General features: G+C 50.6%; 2 protein-coding genes across 14 annotated transcripts in view; one reads left to right on the forward strand and one right to left on the reverse strand.

Annotated features, from left to right (window-relative positions):
* Positions 1-20,771, forward strand: part of Med12l (mediator complex subunit 12L) — a 260,868-nt gene that overhangs the window by 146,433 nt on the left and 93,664 nt on the right. The window lies entirely within an intron of this gene.
* On the reverse strand, positions 1,498-20,711 carry Gpr87 (G protein-coupled receptor 87). Its single transcript, XM_015486906.2, has 3 exons — positions 20,288-20,711; positions 6,908-7,036; positions 1,498-2,540 (listed from the first exon to the last, which is right to left on the reverse strand). The coding sequence occupies exons 2-3, from the start codon at positions 6,939-6,941 to the stop codon at positions 1,498-1,500; spliced, it is 1,077 nt and encodes a 358-aa protein (XP_015342392.1). The 5' UTR covers positions 6,942-7,036; positions 20,288-20,711.

Raw genomic sequence — 20,771 nt, forward strand, 5'->3', positions numbered from 1 at the left:
GTGGACATGTTGGTGGAGGGATGGATGTTTTGATAGAAGATGTCAGATAATTGTTTTAATTCCTTTCCCACCAACTCCTCTGCCAGATGACCTCGCTTGTGGGTAGTCTGGGGTTCCTGAGGGTAGGGGGAGGTCACCCTGCATAAGTTACTCTTGCACCCTAAGTTTTGTTCACTTTCAGCTTCTGACTTAGAATTCCTCAGACAGCTCACGGGTGTGGGGTGAAGTATGTGCGTACTGTGCACGTGTGTCCCCTCTCCTTGCAACTGCAGCGCGCTCTATTAGGCAGCAGACTTCCCCCCTGCCCCTGGTCCTCCATCCGTGCTTCCCCTCTCCCTCCTAGGTCAGGGAACAAACCTGGCATTCCTCCTGGCTCTCACAGCTGGCGGTGCTGCTAACGCAGGAACCCCTGAGGTGTACATTGAAGAAAGGAAACATTCTGAGATTTAAGAGGCCACTTCTGTACATTTTGACTTGACAGTGAGCTCTGCCTTTCATCTAAGCTATAGTTTTACACCAGTATTCCTATTAGAGGTTGGGAATAATTATAGGGAAGAACATTTTACTAACAGTCTTCCTAAAGTAAAAAGATTGTTAAGTGACTGTTTGATGAATGAAATGTACTTATTAGCTAAGCCTCTGTGTTTTCTTCTCTGCCTTTAGTATGTGAGGACTTAAACTCATCGAAAAGGTAGTATGATAATGGGAAACGTCACTTCAGAGGACTATATCCAATGTAGTCTTTTCTTAATATTCATTTAAAATCATATTTAAAATCAGTTTTTTGAACTTGCCGTTTTCAATATGTTGCTTTTACAGCTGAACTTCTTTCCGCTCCTCCCACCACACAATTTTTCTTATGTGCATAAGACCTTGTTAAGCACAGCCAGGGGACATTGGCCAGAGGTCTTGGAAGGCCTAGTAATCAATATTGACTCACTTATAAATAGTGGGCTGTTTGAAAACAGCCTTGTCTTTCCCAAATCTTTGTTTTTGTATTGGGGATTGAACTCAGGGGGTGCTGTACCACTGAGCTGCATCCCCAACGCTAAAAATAAATAAATAAATAAATAAATATTTAGAGACAGGGTCTCGGTACATTGCTTAGCGCCTCGCTGAGTTGCTGAGGCTGGCTTTGAACTTCCGATCCTCCTGCCTAAGCCTCCTGAGCTGCTGCATTACAGGTGTGCACCACCACACCTGGCAGTCTTCCCCAAATCTTAACCCTCAAGGCTAAAGAGATTTCTCTTTATACTTGTGTTCTCTGCAGAAGTGACCTGGGGGCCGCAGCGTGTTCTGGGGGAAACTGCGGTGCCCCCGCCACCTCACTTTTCGCTGTGCCTGACTGCTTTTCTCAGTTCCAAATTACGCCCACTTTCACGTTCCTGTGGTTCTTTTCTAAATTCATGTTTTGATGGGCTCCAGCCACAGTAATGGAAAGTGACATTTATTTACACTCTGTACAAGGACCCCCACAGGGCCGCCCCCGCCCCAGCCTCACACATCAGTATAGTCATAATATATGCGGACTTCCGACCTTCTGACACTCTGCAGTGACCTGATGCTCTCACTTCTGGTTCTGATATTGGATTTCTTGAACAACCTTCTTGAAAATGACCTGCACATGAAAAAGTAAATTATTGGATCCAGGCAAACGTTGCATGCAGACAAGAAAAGCGTCATTTCCTCGCAGTAGTACAGGATCTTGTGTGCTGACTCATCCAGGAGCCTGTCCAGGTGGCTGAAGGTGAAGGGGATCCTGCACAAGTGGTAGGGCAGGAAGCAGGTGAAGAACACGGCCACGACCACCCGGATGCTCTGGTTGTGCTTGCGCTTCCGGCTAGACTGGCTGATGAACTGCCGGCTGGATTTGTGGATGTACCTGGAAATGGCAATGTAGCAGCCGATCAGAATCACCAGCACTACCACGAACAGGCAGCTGTGGACATAGACGACAGCCCGATGCCACTGGATGCCTAGCGGGTTTTTGAGCCTCATGCAGTCGTGGATGTTCTCCTGGGTGGGCTGGACATTGGTGAGGATGATGTTTGGCAAGGACAACAGAACGGTGACCGCCCACACGCAGCCAGACAGCACCTTCGTGAAGGTCACGCTGTACATGCGCGAGTCCCCAAAGGGCTTCACCACCTTCAGGTAGCGGTCGATGCTGATCAGCCCGAGGAACACGATGCACGTGTACATGTTTGCGTAAAACAGAACCGACGTGTATCTGCAGAGGATGAACTTGAAGTACCAGGGGCCAAAGCCTGCATCGTGCACAATCCGAAAGGGAAATGTCAGCGTCATGACAAGGTCAGCCACCACTATGTTCTTGAGGTAAAATATGAAGCTGGTTTTATTCCTGATGTGGAAGAAGATCCACACGGCCAGCCCGTTCAGCAGGATGCTGGCCACGAACAGGACCAGGTAGAGCACAGGCAGGATGATAGTGTCAAACTCATTGTGCAGGGTGGCATTCGCTCGGAACCCAGCACTGGAGTTACTTGAGGTGAGACTCCCTTGGCCGTGAGCCCCGTCATCTGCAGGAGAAATGAAGCAGGGGACATCAGTGAGTGGCATGTTCACCTGCCAGGGCCCCCGAGCTGTGGATGTGCTGCGGTGTTGGGAGTGGGATTCAGGGTGACCTCGGGAATTTAGGAACCAATTTAGCACTTTGTTAATGCTTTGAGAGGCTAGAGAGTGGGTGGCCTCCCCTCCCCGACACCTGGTCCTGAGTGAAAAGTCATGCTCCTGATTCTCAGTGATTTGGCCTTTTGAAAATGGGCATTATCACTGTAGATTACCCTGACTTTTAATTCAGTGTTTGTCAGCATCACAAACAGAAGGAAGAAAATTGAAATTTTCTATAACAAGAAAGTAACATCCAGTGGGATGGTGATTTCTCCCTGGTCTTTGCCGCACTCTGCAGGTCCCCAACCCCCTGCATACCTGGTTTAAGCTGCGTGGTCCTCAGGAGTGGGGAAGGAGTTATTTTGAATTTTTGCCTGTGAATTCCTTATAATACTTGTGATTCTTTAAAAATAAATATTAAATTTTTTTAAAATAAAAAGAAAATTTGTCTTCTAAAGTACAGCAAAGTCTAGGGTAGAAGTAAACCGACTTGCTCATTCTTCTAGGTCCATTTTCATTATTGTAGAAGTAATTAAGTTATAGGTAGGTGTGAAATCCCTAAGATAACCCGGGCTTGGATTACAGTCATCCCTAACTGTCATACTCCGTCTAGTGTATGTTTCGTAAAATGTGTTTGCATGGCTGAGAAGATCCACAGTCAAACACTGTTGTGTGGTCCAGTGGAAAAGCGCTGATTTTGTTTTCTGCTTGTTAGTATTTAAGTTTACGACCAAGGAACGCAGCTTGTTAAAGTAATTGCCGCCTGCTACAGTCGTCTTATTTACAAGGCTAGATTATACCTCTCATGCTTATTGCATGAGTTTTTAAAAATTTTAGCTTTCTTGAATTTTTGGCTCATGTGACTGAAGAATTCTCTCATACCATCCATCACATGGTCATGGAAATGGTTTACAAGCCTTTATGTGCCAGCCATGAAAATGACCCCTGATCCCGTGTGTGGGAAGTGTGGAGGGACGGCAGCGGCTTTGTGCTCTATATCCCCCCGCCACCTTCCTGCAGGGACACGCTTGCTCCCCAGGACTGTTCCCCTGTCACTGCACGGGGCAGGATGCTCAGACCAGCCTGCTGTGCTTCCTGCCAGTGGCTAGAGGTCCCTGAGCAGTCTCCTGGGAGCCTCCCCCTGGGCTGTGCTCTGGCTCTGACTCCTCAGCCTGCCCCTCTCTCCTCACAGCTGTCTGAGGGCCACTTCTCTCTCTGGCCTCTACCCAATTTCCTTAGAAGCCACTTCCCCCAGTGAAGCTCTTGGCCATTTGGTCTCAATTTGCCATCTGCCCTTTTAGAGAGCCCTGACTGACACAATTTACAAATTCACTTTTTAAGAAGAAGATCACTTTCGAATTTTTACTTCCTGCTAATTAATAATATTTATTATAGTTGCATTTGTGTTTTAGAACGGTCTTATTTAGGTTTTGGTGTGATTTTACCTGCACTTCTCTAGATGGTAGTCACTGTAGGATGTATTTTGTTTTCCTTCTTTGAAGAAGTGAACTAGGAAAGATTGTTTTGGTGATTATAATCCAAAAACAGGTTCTCAAATTGCTGCCTGGAATTTCAGTGCAGGTTCTTCCTGATCAGCTTGGTCCTCATTCTAATTCTTCTCCCTTTATCCTTGCTGCGTTTTAAAACCTGGTTTTCCTGGCCTAAATACTCTTGTACAGGCTACTAATTTGTCCCTGAACTAGCCTGTTATGAGACCCACAGTATTATTAAGCTTTACACGTTTAAATGCCTGATTCAGCTGCCACCCGAATTACTGCTGCCAGTTTCAAATATTGTCTTGAACAGTATCATTCAAGCCTATTTTATTTAATAAAGTGTTGTGGTCTAGGTTGATTCTGCACCAGAAGACCCAAATTAGCATCAAAGCCATTAGAAGGTTCTCAGAAGTGTACTTTTAACCAGGATTAGATATCTGCTTGAATTGATTTACCCAATTAAATGACTAGCAGTCACTTTCATCTTTCCCAGAGCGGAACCCTTAGGGAGGCAGAGGGGTCAAGGATCCAACCTAGGGATCCAGCTTGAACTGGAGCAGGCCCAGTGCTGTGCCTTGGGACAGTTGCTTCTTCACTGAGTTCCAGAGCTTTTGAAAGGCCAGTGGGGGCTCTGGGGCTCCAGCAGACTGGTTGTGGGGTGTTTCAGCTCTTGCTGTTGCCCCCGGCTCTGTGCGCAAATCCACAGTGGAATGGAAAACCCACCCTCCTCCCGACATCCCTTGGGGATTGTGAGTCTGTTCACTATGTCATTATAATATCTTAGAGTTTAATTATATGAACCAGCACTCCTATTAGACCATCATCTACCTAGCAATTACGGATGTTATTAAAGACAGAGCCTTAAATCAGAGTGCCAAGAGACGTCTGTGTGTGTACTCCGTTCTGTACATGGAGACTGCCCAGCAGGACAGGGTTCCACTGCCCAGCAGGATAGGGCTCCACTCCACAGTGGAGTGGAGCCGTTCTGTGGCTTCGATTCAGTCTGGTGTCCAGCCTGGAGATTTTGTTACCTCCACAATAGTGGCTTCCTTTGTGTACATGGGGACGAACACTGGAACATAGATCTTGTTAAACTCGGCTGGTGAGACCTGGACCTGGATTTACTTCATCCCCCATTCCACACTGACAGCACAGCTTAAGCAGATTACTTGTTAAAACCTGTGCAGGGTTGTTTGTGAGCTAGCCAGGTAGTGGAGGGCCAAACACGGCTGCCTAGGAGCAGGTGAAGCCCACGCCTGTGGCTCTGACAGTCTCTGGATAGCATGGAGAGTTTAGCCAGCTTTCAGGGTTGGTCTGTGTCAGGCACCTCCTGCTGCCTGCTCAGCCCTTCCTCTACCACTGCCCTGCACTTTTTAGAACTTGCGTGTGCTCAGGAGCATCTCTCTGCCAGTGTCCCCGCTCAGGGGCACGATCATGGGAACCCTACGGCTTCCTTCACCAGGCCGTTCTATCACGTGCTGAGAAAGACCCGGCCAAGCAGAACAGCCTGGGGTGTCACCTGAGGGAAGTTCGAAGCTGCTTTTGCCACGTAAGGGCTGCTGGTCTCTATATTTGTTGATTTCAGGGTGGGGTGCCTGCCTGTTTAGTGCAGGTGTGATGAAGACTACGTGGGGAGCAAAGAGCAAGACTGCTGGACCTGCCCACACCTTCCCCAGCAAACGGATGGGCATATGAGAACCCTGGTTCCATAAGAAGTTACCTGTGTATGACTCACAGGTGGCAGAGAGTCATGCACGTGTGCGTGTGTGCATGTGACAGAGGTGTGTGACAGGTGGGGGTCTGGCTGCTTGTAGCGGAATGGGCATCGGTCCTCTGTGCACGCATGTGTGCATTGGAGGACTTTGTGGGCTGTGTGGGCAGATCCAGAGCTAACCACACGTCACTTAAAATTAAAGTCCAGCTGAGCACAGGAACAAATTCCGCTTCTCCTCTGCATTACCTCTTTCAAGTGTGTGCATTCCTTACTCAATCCCCATGTGGCTGTTTATTGGCTATCACAGATTTGGAGAACGTCCCAAATGATAACACTTAATGGAACTGAGTGGGTAAGAGCTGTCCTGCTGGCTCCTGAGGGTTAAACGCATGTCCAAGTGGGACACATGTCATTCTGAGCATAGCATCTGGTCCATAGGAGGTGTGTGTGCATCCTGTAAGGTACCAAATTCAGTTTGTCTTGTTGACAGTGCCACACTGGGAGTGATAGGGACTGGTGGAGAGTTCTGGCACCTCTGATTGTGGGGAAACATTGTTGCTAACTGGGGTGTGTCACTCTCTGGCAAAAAATATGAAAGTGCCAACCTATGTCATTGCTCTCCCTGCCATGTGGGCATGAAGTCATGCAGATTACGGGTCTGCACTGCTTGCCCCAGTGGCTCTTGTAGGAGCTCTCAAATGTGGCACAGCAGAGGGGTCAAGGTTGCCTTGTGTCCCCTGGGGGGCTTCAGCGACCCTGGTCTAGACTACCCATGTGGACAGTCAGCTGTGCTTTGCTTTCATTTGCTTGGTTTTGCAGGCTTTCTCCAGGGGGTTGGTTTTGTCCCCTCAGAGGCAGCGTCTAGGTGAAGCCCAGTCTAAAGCAGTGATCCCGAGGGTGTCACCCTGGAGACACCATCCTTCTTGGCTGCCGCTTCTTACTTACTGAGAAGCAAGGCTAGCTGCTGGTTGGTGAGTGGTCCTGTAACCATGAGGGACCCCAAATGGCACACAGTGCAGAGAAGTCACTGATGGAGCACCCCCACCTCTTTCCCACGACAGCTTACTTGGTAGTCTGGCAAGTGTCAAGTTGAGCCCCATTCTTCAGTTATGCTTTGTGAGCAAAAATGCATGTCAGGACGCTCCGGGGGACGGCCGAGGCGTCGGATCAGCATCGGCGGTTCCTGGTTTGATTTCTAGAAAAAAGAAAAATGGCAAAAATTACAAAAAAACCTAACAAACAATAAAACAGTTGGGAAGGATTTTCTTTGGTTTGGGACTCAGGGGTGCTCTACCACTGAGCTACATCCCCTGCCCTTTTAATTTTTTTATTTTGAGACAGGGTCTTGCCACATTGCTGAGGCTGACCTCGCACTTGTGATCCTCCTGTCTCAGCCTCGTGAGTAGCTGGGATCATAGATCTGTACCAGCAGGATTTTGAATATAACACATATTAACTTTTCAGTAACAAAGTCATCAGCCACCAAGATTCAGAAAGCACATGTTCTGGACGTGGACAGCCGTACCACACAAGTGGTCTCTTGTTGTGCCATTATGCACCTGCTATGAAGTGCAGGCTGTTCCTGTGCCTGCTCTCCCCCTGGAACCCTCTGTGTACCTCTGGGAAGTTGGTCAACAGCTCTGTGACCCAGTGTCCCCTTCTGAGAGAGGAGAGGCAGTAACTCTCCTGCGGGGTGGAAGGAGGGCGCGTCACAGAGGCTGGTTCTCAGTGTCCCCTCAGAAGTCTTCCCTGTCTGTCTCTCTGCGACCCCTGTCTCCTCTATTTTGTCCTTGGTGGTGGTGCTGGGTTTGTATTGACCTGAGCAGGTATAAACAAGCGCACCTGTGTTGGGACGCGTGTCCAAGTGGGATTGTTCCCACACTGGGGAAAGGCCTGCGCTGGCTTTGTGGGCTTGGGTGTACCCTGCGCCGCCACCTCCTGCTCTCTGGGTTCTGGTTCTGCCTGTTTACTCACTAGCTGTGTGACACCTGCAGGCAACAAGACCCTTCTGCACTGGACTGTAACATCTGTCAGAGTCTCCACGGACTTAAAGATGGTCCTCAGAACTGGGGCCACTGACTAGGTTTGAGTGTCTCACTCTGGCTAAATACAGCATTTAGATGTATTTAGATGCTTGGCCACGTTTTGGTGACGATAAGCCAAGATCGTATGTGTGTGTGGTTTTGAGAGCTGTGGAACACCTTGCCCTGCCCTTCTTCCCAGCACTGGCCAGAGAGGACATCCAGGGAGGTGCTCTGGGTGGTGTGCAGCCCACTGAGCTGCCTGCTCCGAGGGTGCCATGCGGGACTTGGGTGTCCCTAACTGCTCTCGCTCTTACACCACACAGCTGCCGAGACCCGAGTGGCTGCACTCCTCAGGTGCAGCAGGCCCACTGGCTCCTGTCGGCAGGTTTGCCAAGGTAGAAGGGAAGGGCCCCTGGGAGGAAAAAACAAGTAAGTCAAGAGTTGAGAGGCCTGCATCCTGTCATCGTATTCTCACTTCCATTTGCTAATGTCACCTGCAATTCGATATGAACTTAGTAGTAGACCGAAAAGAAACGCTTTTAGAAATTTCAGGAACACCCCGATTAGCTATTCTGAGGGTTTAGGCCCCTTGAATAGGCACAGGGTGTGGCAAACGGTGGGTGTGTGGAGGCATGGTCTTGGTCACTGCAGCAGAGGCAATAATGAGGCTCTCCGTGTCCCCCCTGTTCGGTGCGGCCTTGTGTTAGTTTTTACCAGATCACAGGGAGGCGAAACCACGCTTTCAGTTTACGCATGATCATTTCCCTGGGAGAGTGACTGAGGAAAGTGACCTGAGCAGCACACCTGTCACCTTAGGCCTCTCTGTCCCAACCTGTGCGGCTGTCCTGTCCCTGCTGTCCTCTGGGGCTTCCCCAGCAGAAGCTGGTAGAGGTGGTGAGAGCACAGAGCTGGCTGAGGGCCCAGACAGAACCTGGGTGAGGGGCTTGCATCCCACTTTTCTGGTAGGGGATTCACATTCAGAATATCAGAGAGGGTTCTTATTAAAAAGAAAATGACCCAGTTGGTCAACAGATTGTCTGGTCATTTCACTGAGAGACCATTAGGAACCCTGAACCTCATTCATCCGCAGAGAAACCCAAGCAAGACCACAGCTGTCACCACTTCACATCTTCAGCGATGCCTATAAATAAAAGATGGTGGCAAGTGTTTCTGAGAATGTGGAGAAACAGGGTCCCTGCATGGTGCTGATGAGAATTTTGGAACCACCTGGGCAGTTTCTGGAAAAGTTCAGCCTCAGTTTTTCAGATAAGCCAGTGGTCCTACCCCTAGGTGTACACTCACCAAGGGAAGAAAAGAGGTGCCGCGTGGACACTCACACATGGAGGTTCATAGTAGATCATGGCAGAATTTGGGGACTGCGGTGGTAGATGGAGTGTGGCACTGTCACGGGGGGATGGGGTGCTACTCAGCAATGGGAGGAGGTGAAGTCCAGCCAACATGGGGCTGGATCTCAGACACAGTTGGCAAGGAAGAGAAGCCAGACATGAAAGGCCACAGGCTGTTTAGGTGAAATGTCCAGAAAATGCAAGTCTAGGAAGGCAGGAAGCAGAGAGTGTTCCTGGCTGTGGGGCGGGGCGCCAGGGAGCTTACTGGGGAGAGGAGAGTGCGTTAGGCCCGGCTACGCCAGCCTCTCCCATTTGTGAAAACCACTGACTCATCCGCGTAACATGAATCCAAACCACAGAAGTTATATCTCAAGTTGAAAAAGGGGAAAAGCGTGCACAGAAAGGGAACAAAGCCAGGCAGATGTCTCACTGTGCCACAAGCATGAGTTCCTAAGACCAAGGAGAGGGTGCACAGGACGACTTCCTCTTTAGAGGCAGGCGGCCAAGTAAAGGGGCCACAGCAGAGCCCCCCTCCTGAGCCGGGCAAGGGCCACTCACTGCTTGTGAAGAGTGTGACTAGGTTACAGGTTCCTTCTTTTGGAATTGGGACTTTAATCCAGAGGCACTAGATGTGTCTGGTGATTTGTGCTTGTTCAGGACCTACGTTCCCATTTTCTGAATTCCTGGTGAAATCCTATGGAAGACTTGGGATTCTAATTATTTCGGGAGTGGTTTTGGAGTTTCCTGGGATCAGGGAGACTCTCCGGGCTTGGTGAGTGATGTGGTGCTTCGGTGTGGCTGCTGGTTTCCTGTCTTGTCTCTTCTGCTGCTTCAGCAGATGTTCCACCAGCAGAAAGCAGGTGCTGGGAGCAGCTGCGGGATCTAATGTGAACCTCCAGGGTGAAGTCCATGGTGGAGCTAGTGGCCAGGCTGCAGTCCCAGGGAGCAGTGCATGTGGTGTAGCAGCCAGAGAGCCCTGAGGATTGCCCAGAAAGAGTTGCTGGGCAGTTCATCCTGTGGGGACGTCCAGGGACTCAGTGCAGCACCGGGCCATTGTGCAGGCCTCAGGGGCAGGTGATGGTGTGGCCCGTGCTGCATGTGCTGTGCTGGGCCTGCTCAGGGCAGGTGACAGAGGCTTAGTAATACTTTTGAGAGGAGGAAGTGGGGCAGCAATTTCAGACAACTCTCACTTTAAAAACAACAACAACAACAACAACAACAAAAAACAAGTCTGTTATAGGAAGGACAGAGGGAGTAAGGTGGACGTGGACACAGAACTGATGCCAGAGTTTGCAAAGCTCATCATTTAGTGCTCAGCATTTTAAAATGAGTTTCCCAGCTCAAGGGGAATGGAAGCCCCTGCCCTGCCCCCTAGGTGCTATGGTGGAGGCCCGAAGCTAGTCTTTGGCTGACTCCTAGACTCCAGGAGCCTCCCAGTTTCCTCACCCTCCACATGACAGATGATGTGAGTGTGAGGATTTGTCCATATTGGGAGGTGGGGGTGTGGTTGCAGGAGCAGCCAGCCCAGGTGCACCAACCTCCTGCTGTGTGCTGTGATTGATAGGTAAGGTGCCTGCTGCGTGGCTGCCCTGTGTCCTCCTGCACCTGTTCTTGCTGATGCTGCTGTGTGCTCTGTGGCCTCAGCTGCCCTCCAGGAGTCCTGTGACTGGCACTTGTGCTCAGCCTGCTCCATCTTGTCTCCACCCCTTGCGCTCAGCCTGGGATCCCTGAGCGGTGTGCCCCAGGAGGCTTTGCATTCTCTGCGTGTCCAGCACTTGCAGGGTGTTGCAAGAGGCGGCTTGCTGCAGAGGAATCAGGGCTTGGTTCCAGGGCTGCTCCTGGGCCGGAATCCTGCCCTGCCACCTCCAGCTCTCCAGCTCAAAGCTGATGAAACCATTGGAGAATGTGGTGTTTGTGGCAGGCCCAGGTTCCCAGTCCTTCCTGAGGCTGAGATGCTATCGCTCCTCAGGGGCCTCCTGTTTGCCTCCAGCCACCCTCAGTGGCCTCCTGAGGCTGTCTTCCTTGCTCCTGCCTTGGTTATGGTTGTGGGAACAGTGCTCCCAGGTACCAGTGTTTTCTTTGTCTTGGACTCTGAAGTCCGCACATGATTTGATTTCTCAAGCATCCCTCCCTGCAACTCTGCGACCTAGAAATTCTTTTTTCTCCCACAGGTAGGAGGATAATGAGGTTCAGACAGTTTAATTAACTTGTCCTGACTCACACAGTGAGTGATGGGGTAGAGTTGGGGTTCACATTGAATCTGATCGGAACTGAAGCTGCAGCTACTTCTGTTACACTGCTGGGGAGTAAAAGAAGGCTTCTGGGGGCTTATTTGGGAGATCGGGAAGAGGGAGGGCTCCGTTTTCCCTGCCAAACTTGTGAAGGACTGTTCAGCTTCCAAACTAGATCTCTAGTTTTATTTGCCTTAAAACATCACGAAACTTCACATAAGAATCCACATCCGGGTCCTATCCTGAACGTTGGAAAGACCTGTTGGTACCAAGCAGGGACTGTCCAGCAGTTTTAGCTGCCCTGTCCCTGGGGAATGAGCCCTTACATGCTCAAAGTGCCCCTGCTGATGTCCTCCCCTCAGGATCTTGCCTGCCAGGTCCTATGGTCACTTGACTTTGTGACCCTTGGTCCAGTCACCATTTGATCCTGTGAGGTCACAGTGAACCCAGATGGCTTCTGGCACACTTTGCTTGGATTTTGTCCTCTCTTCCCGGCTCCCTCCAGCCCTACAAACCCCTTTTCTGATTTCCCTTTTGTTAGTGACCATCACTTAGTGTGCTTTTAAAAATGGTTCTCCTGGTACCTCTTAGTAACCTGGAAAAAATAGTTCCAGGAGTTCCTGTTTTGTTCCTATCCAAGGACTCGGTAATTGTCATCGTTGAGTTTTGCTTTGTTCCCAGTGGTCTGCTGGGCCCTCAAGTGAAAACCCCATTAGCCTCATTGACTGTTGGAAATGTGGAGACTCCAGGTCTTCAGGTCTCATTGGTGGTAGAGTGAGGCTGATGGAACCCCTGCCCCCTGGAAAGAGCAAGGGAGGCAGGAAGAGCAGGGAGCCGCAACATCCAGGGCTCAGAAGGAAGCGGCTGCCCGGAGCACTCAGGCCTGCAGTCCTGGGCTGGACCCCAGCAGGGAAGGGGGGGTCACTTGTACATGCTGGGGAAACCCTCGTAGTCAGGAAGAGCGGGCAGAAGGGCCCTGCCGGGCCACAGCGAACCAGACTCTCCCTGGGCTCCATGAGTCTCATTACTGCCCTCTGGTCAAGAGCTGAAAGATAAATGGTCCCTGAACACGGTTGCCCTCAGTGATTTTCTGGACTTCTTATTTGGTGGTGGTGGTGGTTCTTAAATGACTGCCTCATAGGCCCTCTTGGCCTCCCTGCTGGCCCTCTGCAAGCTCACATCTTAGCTGTGAGGATGTCCCTCAGTCCTGGTGGTCATGTCCCCACTTTCTTGTTGAGAAGCAGCCCTGCCCCCGCAGGTCCTGTGGGAGTCCTGAGGTAGCCCAGTTTTTAGTGACAGAGACCTTCACAGAAGACCTCAGAGTTTCTGCCTCTCGCATCCTGTGGTCACGGATAACCCAAGACTCTTTCCCAGTTTAAACCTGTGCCTGTGTCTGTGTTTGAGCCTGTGAGCACCTGCTCTCCAACAATCTGAGAGGACAGCTCTGCTGAAAGCCCCCCGCGGAGGAGGGTTGCCTCACTGGTAGGTACCTCTTTTGTAATGGAATTAGGTCACTGTATTCAACAAGCATCTCATTAATGCATTAATGTGTGGAGGAGGTCTCCTGGGGCCTTGGAATGTAAAGCACAGCAGCACTTCATTCACATTTTCAGCTGCCGCCCTCAGAGTCTCTGCCATAGCTGTGTTGGTGTCTGTAGACTGCTTTAGGCATGATTTGTGTTCACATTGAGACTTCACGTATTTTTTCAGGGCACCTTGCACCGGGTGTGTGTGTGTGTGTGTGTGTGTGTGTGTGTGTGTGTGTATTTTTATGGGACAAGTAGGTACAAACTTGACTGTAAGTTCCTCGAGGTCAGGGTTTATATGGAATTGTTCTAACCTCAGTCCTCCTCCTGGTTATTCCTTTAGCACAGGAGAGAAACCTCAACAAGACTTTGCTGTATGGGGCAGGCCTATAACCCCAGCAGCTCTGGAGGCTGAGGCAGGAGGGTCGCAAGTTCAAAGCCAACCTTAGCAACTTAGTGAGACCCTGTCTCTAAATAAAATTTTAAAAGTGGGGGGAGGGCTGGGGATGTGGCACTCTTAGGTTCTATCCCTGGTTTAAAAAAAAAAAAAATTCAGCAAGTTTCCCTGCATGATGCAGATAATGAGGGGCAGGGTAGGCAGTGAGTCCAGTCTCCCGGCCCCAGGCTGGCAGTGTGCTTGGCTGGCAGCCCCAGGGGGCCTCCTGAGCCTGGATCCGATTGGCAGGTGTCAAGGTTTTGACTCATTGACCTTGGACATATCATTTTGTTTCTCAGAGCTTGAGCCTTCTCATCTATGAAAAGAGGAGACTAATAATCACCTGTGCTCTCTCCTAAAGGTGCCATGAGAATCTGGTGAGCTGTGGTCAACACCATGGTATATAAAAGGGTAAATTCCAGGGAAACATACTTTTTCTGCTTAATAATGAAAGTCTTCATCAAATTTTGCGGGTTTTTTTCATTTGAAATACACATTTGAATTTTCTGTTCCAGCCTAGTGTAAGGTACTCAGATAAATCCTGGATCATGGACGCTGAGGCAGTTGCACTGGGCCTTTGGGGCTGCAGTCTGCATAACCAGCCAGTGGAGTGGCTTTAGATGAGTACAGGCGGGGCTGACCAGGGCCCAGGAGTGGTCACCATCTGCCAGCTGTGCAGAGGAGAAGAGGCTCTCTCTAAGCTTGTGTAGCCATTCTTCAGGGCAGGGCTACCCTGTGGCCGGAGCATTGTGCTGGGGAGTAGAGCTTTGTCTGTGTGGTTGGTTGTCACCTTTGCGTTCTGATCGGGTCCTCCGATGGCTGTCTGGGAAAGGTGTCCTCCAGGCCTCTCCCAGCAGGACGGCTGTCAGGTAGCTCTCCTAAGTGAGTGGCAGTTTAATCAAAGCTTAATGCTCTTCAGGTTAGGGAGTAAAAGCAGTCCCTAAAGAGACTGGGGCCACTGAGTTTATACCCTTTGTCTTCACAACACCACTGGATGTTTCGGTTTTCATCAGCATCAAACCCTCATTGTTCCCTTTTCTCTCCTCCAGTGAAAGCAAGTACCCCACCCCCACATCCAAGGTAAAAGTCTCTGACCTGACGTTTAATGTACTTAGAAAGGACTTACGCACGAGAGTTATTTTCAAAGTATTCCTGTGTAAGTGTATACTTCTGATATCAATCATCTTTAAAAAAAAGAATCTTCCTCTAATGAGTGGAATTATTTGAATGAAAATGACTCTTTGGAGCGGCTATATAAAGTTGGTAGCTTCCTCACGTGGAGAGATGGGGACCTGAGTGTCCATGTCACCTCACATTTCTCACGTGTGATTTCCTCTGCTGGCCACATCTCCTTGCTTGATGTCCTCCTTTGTCTCTGGTCTTGTCTTCTGGTCTTGTCCAGGGCCCAGCTCAAGGCCCTGTAGGTGACCAGGCTCCCTCCCTAATCCTGTCTACCCTCCACCCCGAGGTTCCCAGCCCCGCTGGCCTGTTGTCCTGCAGACCCCTCCTGTGCTGGTGCAGGAGGCAGGCTCCTCACCCCTCAGTGTGACCAGCCGAGCCCTCATCTCAGCTTCCTGTCCTCCTGCTTGATGGCCCCCCCCCTAGCTGTCACTTGGCATTTTTGTTCTTCTCTTGCCTGCCCAAGCATCCCTGCGTCTTTCTGACCCCAGCGTTTGACAGAGCACCTGGCAGGCAGGATCTACGCTCCAAACCTACTTGACCTGTGTTAAGTTCTCATGCGAGGAGGTCCCCACTCTGACCCAGTCCCACCTTGGAAGCCACCTGCCAGTGTCTTTTCCATGAACATCTTGTTCTGCCTTCCAAAGTGACGGAGCACTTCATGCCACCACGATTGACTTGGAATCTGTGTGCTTTCAGAAGCTACAAAGCATCTTTGTTCTTGGTGCTGATGATCAGATTGGACCACAGGAAAATGTTTTTATACCATAAGTCATAATGGATGTTTTCAGTTGGCTCTTCTGCTAGGTCTAGTGCTCGGGAGTTCTTATAATTAGACCCAGCCTGCTGGGGAGAAGGGCCTGAACACTCTTCCCAGAGGAACTATGAAGACGCAGCAGTGTGATGAAAACACCTCAGGGACCCGTGTGTGCCTGGCCCCCTCGTGCTATCTGGGCTGTAGGGTGCTCTATAGCCTGGAGCATTCCAGCTGGCCTCTGAACTGGCTGGCTGATGGGTACCTGTTAGGTTACCTGTGGTCTCGACTGAACATGAGCAAAGACCGTGCTGTCCCAGCATGCCTCGTACAGGACTGGGTCTCAGGATGAAGGACAGGGGTCGTGTTTGAGATATTATGCTGCTGGTGTGGAGCACAGAGTGGGCGGTTTTTTCATTTTCTGTGTATATTTTATCGTTTACAGCATGGAATCTGAATGATTGATTTAGGCAGAATGGAGAAGGTGATGTTGATGATTAACAGGCACATGCTGGCACCGAGGTGTAGAGGGATCTTCTGGATGCACTGTCGACACCACAGGCACTACTAAGTGGAAGCTGCCTAGCCCCTTGGTGGCATCCGCTGTCCCTCTGATTCATTCATTTGCTACACTGTTTGGGATGGGTGGCCTTCCTGTCCAAACTCGTCCTCCTTATACTTGCCAGATTCTAAGATTACAATTAGGGTGAAGAATCACAGCTCCCCTTATTTTAGTGTTTGTTTTAACCAAGCATTTTGAAGTCAGGAAAGCTTGCTAGCATGCCTGTAGGAACACTGTTCTCAAGACCAGGGATGAGTGGACTGTGGCCTCCCAGTGCAAGTCAACGTCTCCTTGCAAGCCCGAGCTGCGACAGTCTGCCCAGGTGTGATGTGGCTTCAGCAAACACATCCAGCGACAGTGTTGTGGGTTTCCCAGTATCCTCTTAGTCAGTTTGTTTAAAATGGTTCATTTTTATTCTTATTTATGGTCTTTGAGTCTGGCAGGTGTGAGGAGGGGCAGGCGTGCACTGGCAGGTTGTACACCCAGCAGTGTGACCTGCCCTCAGTGCCTGTGGTCCAGAGGCAGCTGGCCTCCACTCATTGGCCTCCTGGCTCTGGCCTCTCAGTTCTCAGCCTAAGCACCATGCAGCTGAACTCCGGCGTCTGTGCACCCAGACCTCATTTTCTATGAATATTTTTCTTTCTTCAGCTATGTCGTGAGCTCCTATGGTGTGGGGACCTTGGGTTCTTTGTTTCTGCTGCCTGTTAACACTGGCTGTGCTTTGAGGGCAGCTGGAATCTTCTTGTATTTAGCCGTGAACATGCTCTGGCCTCCTGGACCTCACCAGCCAGGCCTCACTTGCTCTGTGTCCTCTGGAGAGGTGCTCTGGGGCTGAAAGCCAGTGGCCTCTCCAGCCTGCAAGCCCCTTCAGGCTGCACAGCCCTCCCCTGGCAGTGCCAAGGTACAGGCCCCTCTCTCAGGAGGTGGCAGGGACAACAGTACTACAGGGTTCGGTGGGCCTGGCTGATGTCCCTGTGCACCTAGGGCTATTCTAAGTCACATGCATTTTGACTTATTAAAAAGGACATTGGATTCAACTGTCAGATCTCTTTACTTGGGTGAGTTGCCCACCCTCTATGCCCTAGTTTCCCCTTCTGGAAGGCAGTCCTCGTGGACCTAACGGGGTCCTGCCCTAGCATGGCCCTTTTATTCAGACCTGGCATTTAATAAGAACTCAGTGTCCATATGCTGCTCTTGAGTGGAAGTAAGAATGTTTCTCTTGTTCTTTCAAATGAAGGCTGAGGCTTGGGAACGCCTCCCAGCAGATGTGTGCTGCCTGTGGGTGCAGCATCAGAGCTTGTCCTGTGGCCACAGCCAGTGAGGACCAGGCCTGGACTTGAGCGCAAGTCAGGTGGAATAGCTGAGGCTGGCCTCCAGTGTGCTCCTCCTGCTTCAGCCTCCCAAGTTGTGTAAGCATACCTGGCAGCATCAGCTATTCCCCATAGTCAAACGGTATGGCAAGTGTACAGTAAATGGATATATTTTTACCTATTCAGCTGCCACAAAAGAGATAACTGATAGCAAATAACGAGTTTGCTCTGAACCCAGGAAGCAGTAGGAGAAGGGTAGCCAGCAGGCAGTGTGCTCCCGCTCCAGCTGTGCTTCTTGCTGGCCGGCTACTCAGCCCTCAGTTTGCTGGGCTGTCAATTGGGGTGCTGGAGTGAGCATCTTAAAATCGCGTATTTCCCCCCCTAAATAACATCTGCTAAGATATTCAGGAGTCATGGCGCATATCAATCCAGCAGTGTGTGCTAATTATTATCCCACCGCAGGAAGGACAGTGAGTGGCATATAGACCTGTGTGAGCCCTGACAGAAGCAGGGCTGGGATGTGGCTCAGTGGCAGTGTTTACCTAACATGCACAAGGCCCTGAGTTCCATCCCCAACATCACAAAACAGAAAGCGTTGTTGAAGGAGTTACCCTCTCCTTGCAAAATGATGAACGTTTTTTGGAATGACGGAGGAGTAGAATCGAAGACTCGTGGTTGGGAAACACTGGCTTTGGTGCCTCGTACCAGGTGAAGCCTGGTGTGCCTCCAAGTGCAGGCTAGTGGACATTCCCTTATCTGGGGCCTGGAAGGATGCTAATGAGGCCAGTGATGCTCACTGGGTGCAGAGTGGAGGGGCGTGCACTCTTCCGCCTGTGTTTGCATGGACAGGGTCGCAGGTGTGGGGATCATTGCCAGGTCAGATGGGAGCCTGGCCTGACACAGGGGAGGCCCTTTGCCCCTATGGATCCCCTTTCCCAGGAGGAGAGCTGAGGTGCTGAGCTTGATTATCAGAGAACCCAAGGCTCACCCCAAGTACCCAGCACTGCCTGAGAGGAAACTGGGGAGGGCCAAACCAGAGGCCCCCCAGCTCTGCCCCAGCCAGCTGCAGGGAGTTCCTCAAACTCAGCCTCTCTGGTCTTGGATTCTTCCCCTGCAAGGGGCCTCCAACAAGCACCCAATCAAATCTCCTCACTGTGCCTGGGAGCAGGGGCAGAGACCTTTGGGAACTGGGAGCCTTCCCCAGGTCACACTGGTGACTGGTGACCCCAGCTTTTCTGCTGAGCCCTGGGCTTTCCATTCCCTAAACCGACTGCTGCCTCGTGCTGTGCAGAGAGCCTTCCCCGGGGACTCGGAGCCACTTGGCTCAGACCTCTGCTTCTTTGCGGCCTTCGCCATGCACCTTCTGTTGGGCTTTGTGGGACTTTCACGGACTTTTGTAGCTTTTCTCAGTTTGGAAGCATAGCAAACACAATTGCACTGTGATCTTTTGTACCTTAAATGTCTGTGGCATCCCCTGAGAGCTAGCTTGAAAGGAGTGTTCTCACAGAGAACGACACACTAAGATATCAAGCGAGGAAGCTGAGCTGGCCAGCTGCCGCACACAGCCCAAGGGAGAGCATAGATCTACCGCACTTCCCTCTCCCTCCTGGTGTCTCTGCGAGGACCATCTCAGGTTCAAACATCCCCCTCAGGGTCCTCTGACTAAATACTTTCTTTTCTTGGCTACATCCTTTATTTTTTTAAACTCTTGATTAAACCCAGCAGTGCTTTACCACTGAGCCACATCCCCAGTCCTTTTTAGTTTTTGAGACAGGATCGCTAAGCTGCTTAGGGCCCCACTAACTTTCTGGTGCCTTCCTTGAACTTGCAACCCTCCAGAGCCGCTGGGATTACAGGCGTGCACTACTGTTCCTGGCTTCTAGACTGTCTCTTTAAAAAATAGAGAATTGAGAAGTTAGCTAGATCTTCTCCTCTTCCTTCCCATGCATTCCTGCCGCAGCAGTCTTTAGAGAGGTGTAGGAACAATGACCTGAGTAGGGGACTCAGAACATGCCGTTTCCTTGCCTAGCTTCATGGAGACAGTTCACTTTGAATCGGCAGAAATAATCGTGTACTTTCAGCAGGGTGTCTGGCTAACCCCCAACATATAATAATTTTTCGTTGTTCATATTGGTTACAAATTGAAGTCTCAAATTAGAATTATGAAAGAAAACCATTATTATAAATGTTATTATACCTAACATGACAACAGATTCAACTTGAGAACATGATGTGAAACTGTTTGTAGATAAAGCTTAGCCTAAAAAATAGAAGTTCTCTCTACCCTAAGTGCATCCATCATTTAACCCACTTTGTCCCATGAGCCCTGATGGCGAACATGTATAAAAACTCAAACAGCAAATATACCACTTTCGGTGGCTTTGAAACAGTTACTCTTTGCAGACCTGGAAACCTGGGACTTCATGGGTTAAAGTCTTTATTCTAATTTAGAAGAGTGAAAGCTCTCTTGCCTTTCCTCTCCTCCCTGGGTGCCAAGTTGCCCAACAGTCAGAGGGGAGCATGGCTGAGCCGGTGCCTGTGGCCAGGTGCGGCGGCTTCCCGGCCTTCCTGCCTGTTCAGACACGCTGTCTCAAGGCATCAGAATGAAGTCTGCCCTGTTCTTTGTGGCACAGTGAAAGACTGAGATTCTTTCTATTGAAATGAAGCAACTGGGACAAAAAAGAATCCTTTTTTCTTCCTTTGATCTCTTTTAAAGAAATATGGATAAAAGATTAGGAGGCAGACCTAAGTTGGGGTCCTGGGGATCAATTATGAGTGGCCTTGGATTTTGCTCTTCTAATGAAGCCAGGGTGGAAAGCGATCCACTGGATGGATGTGCAACCAAGAGGAGCGCCCAGGAGGGGTAGCAGGCGGCTGGGCTCTGCCTGGGGGACGGGAGGCTGAAGCAGGGGTCCCTCCAGGGCGCGCGCCCCCCCAGGGGCCAGTATCTGGTACAACCCGCATCTGATTTCTGCTTTTCCCTCAAACCCCAGATTGAAGGAGAAGTATAATTACAGTCTTCATCAGCACTGCGTCCCATCCACCGCGGTTTTTAAGATAATTGAGAGGCTTTCTTACCTTTCAATGTGGGGTGGCTGTCCATTCACCTGTCCAGTGCCTTCCAGCTGTGGGGAGCTCCCCTCCCCTGATGAGGAGTCAGGTGGGATTAAGGCTGGCAGCGAGGTGGGCTTTCTGGTGGGCTGCAGCAGGCAAGCATCTTCTCCCCTGCCAGGGAGGGTTGGGTGCTCCCTGCCCCTCTGAGGCCGCCCTCAGCGGCACCCTTTGAAACTCGCCTGCCCAGGAACAACTGGAGAGACCTGCTCTCGATAATGTGCGTGACTCACCTTGAGGAGTAGGTGAGGTTTGTAGATGGTGGAGAGCTTCCTGAACCTGCAGCAATCAGACGGTGACTCACCTGAGCAGCAGAGGCTGCAACCTGAGCATCAGGAGTGGGCTTAAGGGGTGGGTGGCAGCGCTCCGGCTCGGCCTGCTCGCCAGCCCCGTCTTCAGGTCGGGCGGATTTGTTCTGTCTTGTTTTCTCTCTCTCTCTTTCTTTCTTTCT

Source organism: Marmota marmota, unplaced genomic scaffold (genome assembly GCF_001458135.2).
Source record: "Marmota marmota marmota unplaced genomic scaffold, marMar, whole genome shotgun sequence".
NCBI lineage: Eukaryota > Metazoa > Chordata > Mammalia > Rodentia > Sciuridae > Marmota > Marmota marmota.